This window comes from Clarias gariepinus, chromosome 6 (genome assembly GCF_024256425.1).
Source record: "Clarias gariepinus isolate MV-2021 ecotype Netherlands chromosome 6, CGAR_prim_01v2, whole genome shotgun sequence".
In the NCBI taxonomy this organism is placed as follows: domain Eukaryota; kingdom Metazoa; phylum Chordata; class Actinopteri; order Siluriformes; family Clariidae; genus Clarias; species Clarias gariepinus.
Window position 1 is genome coordinate 1,210,404 of NC_071105.1, and position 13,737 is coordinate 1,224,140.

Genomic DNA, 13,737 nt, shown 5'->3' on the forward strand with positions numbered 1-13,737 from the left:
GAGTAGGTCTCCAAATGAACAGCAGGTAAGAATAGGACATGGACAGCCTCTCATGCACATTAACACTGTGGTTTCAACATTGAAGTCATTGCATCAGAAAATATTTTTCACATTTTTTATGTCTGACAATTTCCAACAAAAAGCAGCAGTATTGTCAAAGAATTAACAGATAAATCTTTGACATTACTGGCCCCCACACAGTTTATCCCATTGCCCAGCCTCATAGGTGTGTTGTTTATATTGCTAATCAACGTAGGTTTAAAGTTATATGCTGTTTTCTGGTTACATTTTTTATACAAGGTTTATACAGTAAACTGTGTGTGTGAGATCAGGAAGACTCATTTAAGTACTGATTCTGAACAAGCCAAATACGTATTCAATATCTATGGGGGCTGAGCCCCCCTTAACTGAAAGTCCTAAAAACGCCTCTGTACTCGATTAATCGATAACATTTTTGGTAGAATACTTGATTACTAAAATATTCGATAGCTACAGCCCTATTATGGTTTCTTTTAACTTCTGCCTGGTAAGAGACAATACGAGCTTGGCAGTCATACACACTTGCTAGGCACAAAAAACCTCACATCATTAGGTTTTAGCATGGCTTTTTCCCTCATGAAAAATTGAGAAAGTCAAGTCAACTCAATAAAATTTTATTTTTATAGCACTTTTAATGATAGCCATTGTTGCAAAGCAGCTTTACAGAATCAAAATAATATTATGTAAATGTGGATGAAATCAAAATGATCAGATAAAAAAGTCCCTTGTTTTTGTTGCTTGTGTATTTCTTATCTAGGCTGAGGTCGACCTCTCCCCATCATGCAGGTGTTAGGTTTATTATGATCTTATGTGAGAAAACACCCCACTTTCCCTGGGCACTCGGTGTCTTTCAATTCATCCTACACGAGTTTTAAACCTTTAAGAGCAAACATTAGTTTATGTGCATATATTTGATACTTAAATAACAAATATATGTGATGCATATGTAATTCTGTGTATCTACCAAAAAACATGCTTACAATATTGTAATAATAACAGGAGTACAAGAGCTCTTACTTGACCTTAATTATACACGCACATGTTCGGTTTCACTAAAAACAACATACTTTGTTTTGATAGCTGTTTAATCTGTTAATACTGTCTGCAGTTGGTACAGTGTGGGTGCGGGGGAGGAGGAGGAGGAGGAGGAGCTATTCACAGGTGGGTACGCGAGTTTGTGTGCATGGGAGAGGAGTTGAGAAAACATTAATTTCTTTTACATTTATCAAAAAATGAAAAAGAAAAAATTGAGTGGTTAATAAAAAGTGCAACCCCCCTATAATAATAAATAAGTAAATGTAATGTAAAGGTCATTGAGGATACCAGTCTGAAAGCCGATTTGGGAGCGAAATCTGATGCAGGCCTCGAAATTGCGACCATTTTGGTCGCATATGGTCCCGAAATTTCATCTATGCGACCTCAAAATATATTTGGGAGCATTGGTGCGAGTGCATGTAATTGTAGCCGTGTGACCTGTTTTAATTTCTCTACAAATTAAACAAATTAATATGTTAACAGTATGTATGTGTTTTGTGCCCTAAAGGCTGATACGATGACGTTCTGCCGTTGAGATTTTAGATTGGTTAATAATAGCTGTCAATCACTCAGTCAGGTGACGGCGCTAACTACAGCTGGGAAATTAAAATTTAAAGAGGTGCAGAAGAGGGAAAATGAAAAGAACACTGATTTCTTTTGCAAACCACATAACATTACAAATAATGACGCTGGTGATAGTGATCATGTAGTGATTGTTGATTTACCAGCCGAAAAGAAGGCGTACAGTTTTCGGAGGGAATGGCTGAAAGACTTCGAGTGGCTCCGCTATAAAAAATGGCTCTATGCACTGCATTCACTGTAAAACCTGTGGGACGGAGTTTGCAGGTAACAAAGCGTTCGCCACTGAATCTACGCGCTTTAAGCTCGAGAGCTTGATCAAACACGGTGAGAGTGTCAAACACAAGAAATGTAGGGACAAGTGTGTAGCAAAAAGTTCAGTTTCAACAGGTTCGATCGTTGAGGCTTTTAATCGTCAGGATACTGCCAGCCGTTCCGCGCAGTTGGCAGAACAGTCGGCATACACTATCTGCAAAGAAGAACTCGCCTTTACTAAATTTAAACCCATGTTGCAGCTAATGAAAATGAACAGTATTGCAATTAACATGATATATGCAAATGACAAGTCATGTGCCAATATCATCGGCGTAATAGCAGATACCCTCCGTGAGAACACTGCAGTTAAAGTATCATCAGCCCAGTACATCTCATTCATGATCGATGGAGACACTGACCTGTCTGTCAAGGAGTGCGTGATTGTGTATGTCCGCATCCTGCTTGGCAGACTGCCCACAACCATCCTCGTCGGGCATGTTGAGGTGGAACATGCTAATGCTGTGTCCTCAGCGCAGTGTGAGAGGGGGTTCTCTATCCAAAAGCGCATAAAGTCAGACATTAGATCTTCATTACACCCCAACACGGTAAAGGATCTAATTTAAATCAGCGTTGAGGGACCTCCTTTGGAAGCCTTTGATGCCTCAGCCAAAAGATGGATGTCAGAGGGACAGCAAGCCAGAAGACCGAATTTCAAATCCTGGCCACAGGATATGTAAAGCTTCAGTGATTGGTTGTTAGTGTTAGGGCCAGGGGTAGCTTAGTGGTTAAGGCATTGGACTACGGTTCGGAAGATCCCAGGTTCAAACCCCACAACCACCAAGTTGCCACTGTTGGGCCCTTGAGCGCGGCCCTTAACCCTCAACTGCTCAGATGTGTAATGAGATAAAAATGTAAGTCGCTCTGGATAAGAGCGTCTGCCAAATGCCTAAATGTGTTGATTGGTGTTGTTTTTAAATTAAAGAAATCTGTTAATATACAATTTGTAGTTGTGGTGCTCATTAATTTTTGGTGGGTGCTCCTAACTTTTTGAATGTGGTAGCACCAGTGCTACCAAATAAAAAATAATTTCGAGCCCTGTGATAATTGCCAAAAAACAGTCAATAAGATCTATAAATCAATAAACAAAATTCCACAGTTAACATCAGAAAAGTAGTGGAGCACTGACAATGCTGAGAGTTTATTTTGTGGTTGATTTAAGGATATAAGAAATTTTCAATGCATATACTGGCATAAAATAACATTTGGCAACACTTCTGGATTTATGCAACTACTGGACAACAATTTAACTCAAACATCTAGTAATGTTAGTAATGTTAATGATTAGTCATCAATCAACTAATTGCCACTGCGAATTTAAATGATTTTTAATGTATTAACTGTTAGTTTGTTTAGCATCGTATTTCTCAGTAGCTCACATACATATTAACTAGTCCACCCCTAGAGCAATTCATGTAATGTGAAGTTTTTGACAGCCTGATATTTTAAGCTCAATTTGTTTATCTTGCATAAATAATTTTTGTGATTGTTCCACTATAATTGTTCAAATAAGAGTTACAATTACTTATCAGTGATTAACTATTTAAATGTGATATTTAAATTATATTTAATTTGTACCTTTAGAGTTCCAAAATGAATCTTGTTTTTTCGGTAGATGAAAATGAAAAAATTTAAAGCTAAATGAATTTTTAATATGTCACTTGTCATGTAAAAAGAAGTCATGTTAAAAATAGAAAAGGCCATCTACTCCTTTAATACGTTTCCAAGTTCGCAGTTTGATCATGATAAAACCCTTAATGCCTGTCAAGGACGTATCAAGGAATATACATGAATTGCGACTAGCCAGAGTTCATTCCTAGACTTCCTGCTGAGAACTGTCCATTATCTTAGCCACGTGAGTGTGTTTGTGTCTCAGCAAGTTACTTCGTCGTACAAAACTCTTCCCACACTCGGAGCACTGATACGGCTTCTCTCCTGTGTGAATCCGCTTGTGTTTTCTGAGATTACTCTGAATAGTAAAACTCTTTCCGCACTGCGAGCACTCGTATGGTTTTTCTCCCGTGTGAATGCGCTCATGTTGCTTGAAACTTTTGTGAGTGGTAAAACTTTTCCCGCACTGATGGCAGTAATAAGGCTTTTGCCCCGTGTGGATGTGTTGGTGCACTCGAAGAGCGTTCCTGTCTCTAAAACACTTCCCGCACTCTGAGCACTTGTAGGGTTTGTCTCCACTATGAACCAGCTGGTGTTGCAGTAGAGTCCCCCTGGCTGCGAAACTCTTCCCACAGTTTAAGCAGAGATATGGCTTCTCACCAGTGTGAACACGCTGGTGTTTTAACAGCTTACTCTTCTCACTAAAACTCTTTCCACAACATGAACACTGATACGGCTTCTCTCCCAAGTGCATGCGCTGGTGTTGCTTGAGACATCTTGGCCTGGAGAAGGCCCTCCCGCACTCTGAACAGTGATACGGCTTTTCTCCTGTGTGGACTCGCATGTGTTGTACAAGATTACGGTTCTCGATAAAATGCATCTCGCACTCTGAGCACTGGTATGGCTTCTCTCCTGTGTGAATGCGCTTGTGTTTTATTAGTTGATCCTTTCGTTTAAAACTCATCTCGCACTCTGAGCACTTGTAAGGCTCCTCTCCAGTGTGAATGCGCTGGTGTTTATTGAGCGTGCTCCTCTGTCTGAAACCTTTCCCGCAGTGTGAGCACTTGTATGGCTTCTCTCCAGTGTGAATGTACTGGTGTTTATTGAGCGTTCCCCTGAAACTGAAACTTTTCCCGCAGTGCGAGCACTGATATGGTTTTTCTCCGGTATGCGTGCGCTGGTGCTGTTTGAAACTACTCATATTAGTAAAAATCTTTCCACAATGTGAGCAGAGGATACATGCTTTTTGCTTTTGCTTGAAAGATGAGCGTTGCTGACTCCTGGAGCTCTCTGTGGACTCTGGACTCTCCCCTTCAATCCCGTCTGACTTCATCCTACTTGTGATGTTCTTGTAGAAATAAATTTATGATGCGTAGGAGAGAGGACCGCAGGAGAAGACTGGGCAAAAGTTATCTGGATTCAAAAGAGAAAAAGTTATTAACCACTTATAATTGGTTACAGTATAAATTTAAGGCGTCATCACAGCTGACCTGTTTGAGAAATTTTGCATCCTCAATGTATTGAGATTACAGTATATAGGTCAGGTTTGTTGGCAACCATGTAAATCCCCTAGGTGTTCAGTAATGTATAATGTATAAACATTATTTCATTTGATAAGGTGACATTGATAGAACCTGTAGCCCTACCTAAGCTGTTCAACCACTGAAGTATGCTCACCTGTAGCACTATCCCACCCACCCTACAGAGACAAAAGCTGTAGCCTATCTGGGGTCCTGGATTACAGACTCTTCCCCACTCTCTCATTGGCCAGTGTTCACATCGTTCTTATTATTCGCTGTACACTTGCATATTTACCAAGGATGCGAACCATCAGTCAATTCTCGGTTTGGAATTATCACGATACCTCGGGCTAATCCTAATTAGATATTACATTTTCCCTGATTTTGTTACAATTTTAAAGCTCAATTATTGGTTTAAACATTAGACTTTTCACTTAAAATCGAAGTGCAACATTTAAACAATACAAACTAACTTGAAATACGAGAGTTCAACATTTAACTCAATTAAATTAAACACAAAGCTACCTTGTTAGTGAGCAGCGCAGATCTCTGTCATCTGCCATATTTATTACCTAGCAAATAATTCACTTTTACCACATTAAATGGATGAAAAGGTGTGAATAGTTCAGAGTGCTCCACCTGTAGGATTATAAAGCGACTGTGACACTTTACCTCCTTAAACACCTCAAATGTCTCAAAAGTCAACTTGATAGTGAGCACGCGTGGGCATGCAGGGCAGCTAACACACACGATTTTTGACTAATGAGTGCTCATGGTGTGAGACTTTGAAGAAAATGGCAGATCGGCCTTTAAAGGCATGCAATTTTTTATAATGTAACACCATAAGAATGTGTTCTGCGCTTGGTACAGACCTATTTATATCGCTTAAACTGAAAAACAGCCAATTCTGGTCACTGGCTGATGAACTAGTTCATCATAAAGTCCGTCATGGCAACAGAAATTGGATAAATACACTACACCATGTGCAAATAGTACTTTTCAGTACTTTCACTTATTGTTCAAGGAACACTGCTATGTACTTGAAAATACTTATTGCAAAATATTTACTAGAATTAAAATATCTGTATTCAAAAGCATCATCAATTCCCAAAATGCACTACATGGTCCATTTTTCAACACAGATGCGATTATATAGACCATTAAGGCACCACTGGTCTATGGGATTTAAAATACAAAAACTTCCAAAACATTTCTTTGACACTTGCCAATATACATTAAATGCACATGGCATAAACGATGATGGGGAATGAAGGTGGATATTCTGCCTCATTTCTTCATGACGGAGATTTTGTTGGTAGTGGTGAAGAAATAGACTTGCCTAAAATACATCCAGATTTAGTTCAAACATTTCAGATGTTGGAAAATACAAATTCAACAGCAGTGTATCGAGCAGATTATTCAATAGAATATCGCAAAGAATCTGCATTGGTTATGAAATATGAAGGTGATATTCCAGTTTTTGTGTGTGTTGCAAGAGATACTTGTTCTTAAGTATGTCAAGTATTTAATCTGTGAAAAAATGGGATCTTATTATGAAGAGCATATTTTGTGCTTTGTGTTAAAACCAATGGTAGAAATGCTCATTTGTTTGTTGACACAGTTGCGTTTCAGTGGCCTTTATCTATTTATAGTTATTAAGGCTCTAGAGTGGTAATGAATGTGAACAGCCATATGTATATGGTTTAAATACCTAAAATGAGGCATATATGAAAGATTAAGAATACCATTATCATTATTATGGATTGATATTAGGGGTGATATAACTTTCATAAGCTTTGCTCACCATCTAATATTATTACACAAAATATCGCAGACTATAGACAATGCCAATCTTTAAAGTTTGGAATGCCACACGCAGTTTAAATTAAGCTGTTGGTGTTGTGATTTTAAGGAGAAAAGTGAATAAAATATTATTTATTATTCATATTGTAGCGTTTTTACGCCGGAAAGAATGCTGGAGAGACGAGTGAGCTTATTTGCTGCCCAATGCAATGGCTGGGAGTACTTTATTTAGCACACAGCAGGTATGGCATGAGCAGCACCTTCACTCAGGAGCCTACATCCAATTTAGCGTTAGCCTGAACTGGAGCACATTTCACACGTCACACACCTCAACACACACACAACAGGGCCGAAGTCATTTACCCAAACACCTTTCCCCATCATGGTGAACACACCGACATCCCCGCAAGGCATGCTGGTCGTCAGCCGCCGCCCCGCCCACGCCACACTGCCCCCACCCGAGCTGTGACCGTCCCCGGTCACCACGACAAACTTTGTTTCGGAGGCGTGGAGGTGGTCGGCGCTGGCGGTGGGAACGCCGGCGTCCTTTGGCAGGTGAGGGATAAACGCGAACGTAGCCCTGAGGCGATCCGGCCTCCACAGAGTTCAATGTTTTCCCGGCGTGCGGCTGGCAAGGCGCAAGACGGTCCCGGTGGAGCAAAACTCGTGCCCGCCCTGCCAACCGCACCCGGTAGATGACATCGGAGAGCCGAGCTATTACCGTACAGGGGCCCACCCAGTGAGACACACGCCCGGCCGAGAGCCCCCTCCTCCTCCTTCCGGAGGAACACACCCACACTTGCTCGCCAGCAGCAAAATCTCGCCCCTGGCTGTGAGTGTCCACGCCCATTCGCCCCATAGGTGCCCCCACCCGAAAGTCTTGCAGCGGTGCCCGCGAGCGCTGGGTGGGGCCCTTCTGCTTGGCGATGAGCGGATCACGGTTCAGCTGTGACACCGGCGAAACGACTGCGGGTGACGCAGTAACTCGGCTGCACGCTGGCTCGGACGGCTGATCACCGCTGGAGAGCCTGGAGGACTGCACGGGGAAAATGTTCGGCGTCGAGGGTTCTACGTCGTCACGGCGCTCCACTCGCTCGCAGCACCGAGGGTTTCCCGCTCGGTCTGCTACCGGAAGTTCCGCCCCCCCGGGTGTGTGCTGCTAACCTGTCCGGCTGTGGCTTGTGTCCGAGCAACCTGGCTACCCCGAAGTTACCACGCAGAGTTCCGCTAGACAAGTTCAGCACCGCACCCCATCTCTCCAAAATGTCCAACCCCAAAACGCAGTCCTCCTCGACATTCCCCACTAAGAACTCGTGTGTAAAAGTTCGACCACCCACCTGGACTCGCGCAGTGCCAGGATTTTCACCTCGCCGCTCCGCGTTGGTTGCCGTGGTATGCTCGCTTTAGCGCCGTCGGGAAAGCGCTTCTTCTGCGCGAGTAGTCGCTCCGCTACTCGGCGGCCCGCTTGAATTTTCAGAAGGTCCTCTGTTGTGCGCTCGAACCCGTTATTCTCCATCCCACTTCTGACACCAATGTAGCGTTTTTACGCCGGAAAGAATGCTGGAGAGACGAGTGAGCTTATTTGCTGTCCAATGCAATGGCTGGGAGTACTTTATTTAGCACACAGCAGGTATAGCATGAGCAGCACCTTCACTCAGGAGCCTACATCCAATTCAGCGTTAGCCTGAACTGGAGCACATTTCACACGTCACACACCTCAACACACACACAACAGGGCCGAAGTCACTAACCCAAACACCTTCCCCCATCATGGTAAACACACCGACATCCCCGCAAGGCATGCTGGTCGTCAGCTGCCGCCCCGCCCACGCCACACTATATTTCAATTAATTTGTTTTCAATGAATTTTGGTACATTCATATTTGCTGTAATTCATTATAATGCTGTACTTGATTGTAGGTGCCCAGAACCTTGTCCACTCACACCATCAACCTAATGGCTTCCTGTGATGACAAATGTTACTAAAGTCTATAAATATAGTAAGACATATATATTGATTTTGTGTCATCAGTTCTGAATCATTCGAACTTTGTCAAGCTTTGAAGGCAGCTCCTCTTCCAACCTTCAGCCCTTTGGTAGAAAGGGAACTGACAGCTGTGAAACCAGAGCCACTCAAGGTCTGGACAGAGATGATTAAGCAGACAGCACACTTTTACCTTGGCAAATGGCAAGAGATTTCCTTGCACTGGATTTGTTCAACTTAATAGGTAATCAAATTTTACATTATGATTGTAATTCATTACAATCATAATGATAGATTTTTTACAAAACGAAAAAAGAAAGTATAGCATTAGATAAGCATTTGCTGACCTAATCATGAATTAATTATCTGCCCACCTATAATTATATGGTCACATTCGCTGTGCGCTCAAGAAAAAGTCACAGGCTTAGCCTGGCAGCACCAGCAAAACACCACCTACCAAGAAGAGATGTTTCAGGCTGCTTCAACATCCAGAGGAGGTTTCCTCAGAGGATGTGAAAAGACATGTTGCACTGGGGAAAGAGTGTGAGAGGTAGAAGTGTGGACAGAGCCCCTCCCATATAAAGGCCCTGCTGAAAAGCACCAGACAGGACAGAGTGAAGATGCTGGCCAAATGTCAAGAGGGTGGCCTCTCAGCCATCTCAGCCATCACAAAAAAAGTAAAGAAAACCAATTAATCTTTGTTTCTCTTGTATATTTTACATTGCTGTTTAATTAAGCAAAAGTTTATCTGATTACTCGAATAAATTTTTGGTAAAATACTGGATTCCTAAAATATTCGATAGCTACAGCCCTAGATGAGATATATAGCAGGATGCGGTAAACACTCTGCTGTTTGTATCATACAGCTAGACATATATGGACATTTCCAAACAATAGCCAATCCAAATAGTGCACAACTAAGTGAGGAGGTTCATGTCAAAATCCGAGGTTAATGTGTTACAAATAATTTAAGTGTACAGCTCGGGCCATTAGATTTAAACCTGGTGAAATGTAAATGACACAGGGCACAAAACCTATGTTTGTTTCTTTTTTTTTAATCCATCTAACATCCAAAAATTCTCACACACAGTCTGTATACACGCACTATGTTCAAGTGCCCTAAAGAGTGTGTGAGTTAAACAGCACTATGTTCAAATGCCCTACAGAGTGTGTAAGGTAAACAGCACTATGTTCTAGTGCCCTACAGAGTGTGAGTTAAACAGCACTATTTTCTAGTGCCCTACAGAGTGTGTGAGGTGAACAGCACTATGTTCTAGTGCCCTACAGAGTGTGTGAGGTAAACAGCACTATGTTCTAGTGCCCTACAGAGTGTGTGAGGTAAACAGCACTATGTTCTAGTGCCCTACAGAGTGTGTGAGGTAAACAGCACTATGTTCTAGTGCCCTACAGAGTGTGTGTGAGGTAAACAGCACTATGTTCTAGTGCCCTACAGAGTGTGTAAGGTAAACAGCACTATGTTCTAGTGCCCTACAGAGTGTGAGTTAAACAGCACTATTTTCTAGTGCCCTACAGAGTGTGTGAGGTGAACAGCACTATTTTCTAGTGCCCTACAGAGTGTGTGAGGTGAACAGCACTATGTTCTAGTGCCCTACAGAGTGTGTGAGGAAAACAGCACTATGTTCTAGTGCCGTACAGAGTGTGTGAGGTAAACAGCACTATGTTCTAGTGCCCTACAGGGTGTGTGAGGTAAACAGTACTATGTTCTAGTGCCCTACAGAGTGTGTGTGAGGTAAACAGCACTATGTTCTAGTGCCCTACAGAGTGTGTAAGGTAAACAGCACTATGTTCTAGTGCCCTACAGAGTGTGTGAGTTAAACAGCACTATTTTCTAGTGCCCTACAGAGTGTGTGAGGTGAACAGCACTATGTTCTAGTGCCCTACAGAGTGTGTGTGAGGTAAACAGCACTATGTTTTAGTGCCCTACAGAGTGTGTAAGGTAAAGAGCACTATGTTCTAGTGCCCTACAGAGTGTGTGAGTTAAACAGCACTATTTTCTAGTGCCCTACAGAGTGTGTGAGTTAAACAGCACTATTTTCTAGTGCCCTACAGAGTGTGTGAGGTGAACAGCATTATGTTCTAGTGCCCTACAGAGTGTGTGAGGTAAACAGCACTATGTTCTAGTGCCGTACAGAGTGTGTGAGGTAAACAGCACTATGTTCTAGTGCCCTACAGAGTGTGTGAGGTAAACAGCACTATGTTCTAGTGCCCTACAGAGTGTGTGTGAGGTAAACAGCCCTATGTTTTAGTGCCCTACAGAGTGTGTAAGGTAAAGAGCACTATGTTCTAGTGCCCTACAGAGTGTGTGAGTTAAACAGCACTATTTTCTAGTGCCCTACAGAGTGTGTAAGGTAAAGAGCACTATTTTCTAGTGCCCTACAGAGTGTGTGAGTTAAACAGCACTATTTTCTAGTGCCCTACAGAGTGTGTGAGGTGAACAGCACTATTTTCTAGTGCCCTACAGAGTGTGTGAGGTAAACAGCACTATGTTCTAGTGCCCTACAGAGTGTGTGAGGAAAACAGCACTATGTTCTAGTGCCGTACAGAGTGTGTGAGGTAAACAGCACTATGTTCTAGTGCCCTACAGGGTGTGTGAGGTAAACAGTACTATGTTCTAGTGCCCTACAGAGTGTGTGTGAGGTAAACAGCACTATGTTCTAGTGCCCTACAGCGTGTGTAAGGTAAACAGCACTATGTTCTAGTGCCCTACAGAGTGTGTGAGTTAAACAGCACTATTTTCTAGTGCCCTACAGAGTGTGTGAGGTGAACAGCATTATGTTCTAGTGCCCTACAGAGTGTGTGAGGTAAACAGCACTATGTTCTAGTGCCGTACAGAGTGTGTGAGGTAAACAGCACTATGTTCTAGTGCCCTACAGAGTGTGTGAGGTAAACAGCACTATGTTCTAGTGCCCTACAGAGTGTGTGTAAGGTAAACAGCACTATGTTTTAGTGCCCTACAGAGTGTGTAAGGTAAACAGCACTATGTTCTAGTGCCCTACAGAGTGTGTGAGTTAAACAGCACTATTTTCTAGTGCCCTACAGAGTGTGTGAGGTGAACAGCACTATTTTCTAGTGCCCTACACAGTGTGTGAGGTGAACAGCACTATGTTCTAGTGCCCTACAGAGTGTGTGAGGAAAACAGCACTATGTTCTAGTGCCGTACAGAGTGTGTGAGGTAAACAGCACTATGTTCTAGTGCCCTACAGGGTGTCTGAGGTTAACAGTACTACGTTCTAGTGCCCTACAGAGTGTGTGTGAGGTAAACAGCACTATGTTCTAGTGCCCTACAGAGTGTGTAAGGTAAACAGCACTATGTTCTAGTGCCCTACAGAGTAGGGCTGGACGATTTTATCGATTCTGCGATATAAATCGATTTTTTTTTCCAAAGAAAGTATTTTTTAGCCGCGAGTATCGATACATACGTCCCATTCAAATCCCCCGTGTTGTTTACCCCCGTTCGCGTTGCAGGAAGAGCGATTTGGTCAGCCAGTCGCTAGTGTTGCTGTAGAGCAAGTTACCCGTACTAACTTTACACAGACGCAGATGTCTACCTATATTCAGAGAATGGCGGCGAATATAAATCCAGCACCTGCCTGCTTAAAAGCAGATGTGTGGGAGCACTTTGGTCTAAAAAAAAAAAGAAGGAAAGCAACGACTTGGATAAAAGCATCGCGGTTTGTAAGCTATGTGGCACTAACGTTAAATATTCCGGTGCTGTGTCAAAGTTGGTTCCCCCATCAGGATACGTTTTTTTAGCCCCACCCCCGTGAAATCGGCACAGGGAACGCGCATTTAGTAGAAGGCTCGCCCGCGAAGGGTTATGCGCGGACCACTGAGATTCTACGGATCGCAGTAAAGGCCAAAACGGACAGTTAGCGTTTTTTAATCCCTGACGAACTCGAGCCATCAGGATGTGTTTCCCTTGTTATTCTGGACATATTTAAAATGATGAACCTCGGCTGAGTCACTTGTAGGCTGTAAAAATGTCAGTACATGCGTTGTATTGTTTATATTTAATCACAGGTATACACTACCCATGATTTATTTATTTATGCTATTTTATCAAGGGATTTTTTAAAAATACAGTATATATTTAATATAAATAAATGGACCACTACGAGTGCTGATTACTTTCATATGCAGTTTGGGTTTATTTAAATAGAGGTGACCTAGTGAATTGACATCACACGGATAAAATGCTAATTATCTCGCATAATAATAATAATAATAATAATAATAATAACAATAATTTATTATTATTATTATTATTATTATTAATGTCTTGAGACTGTATCTGATGGGTCTCTATTTTGGCATTATGATTTTGCTGAAAAGGCATATTTGATATGAAATATCAGACAAAATACTGACAAGTTTACAGCCTAAGGTCAAAGAAACTGTTCAGAACAGGCCACTTGCACTTTAACTCTCCATTGTTAATTGCAAATTGCAATGTTGCACTTTATTTACTTTCAAGGCTTGTAAGCTACAGTTTGCACTGTTTCAATAAATGGAACTAATTTTCTTAACACATCTTTGATTAATTTTGTCCAGCATTTATTTTGCAAGCTGTCTGATGTTTTTTGTAAATGAAACACTCACATGATGTCACCAAAATCACTCTGTCTCTTTTAAATCGATCAGAAAATGATGTAAGGGTATCGAATTATATCGAATCGTATCGTTGGCTAAATATCGTGATATATATCGTATCGTGAGCTGAATATCGTGTATCGTATCGTATCGTGAGATTAGTGTATCGCTACAGCCCTACTACAGAGTGTGTGAGTTAAACAGCACTATTTTCTAGTGCCCTACAGAGTGAACAGCACTATG

The 13,737-nt window shown here is 42.0% G+C and overlaps 1 protein-coding gene across 1 annotated transcript in view; it reads right to left on the reverse strand.

The window, feature by feature from the left end:
• Nucleotides 1-13,737, reverse strand: part of LOC128526363 (zinc finger protein 850-like) — a 49,046-nt gene that overhangs the window by 14,002 nt on the left and 21,307 nt on the right. The window contains exon 4 of the mRNA XM_053498154.1: nt 3,860-4,933. Within this exon, the coding sequence (XP_053354129.1) occupies nt 3,860-4,933 (1,074 nt within the window). The remainder of the gene's footprint in view (nt 1-3,859; nt 4,934-13,737) is intronic.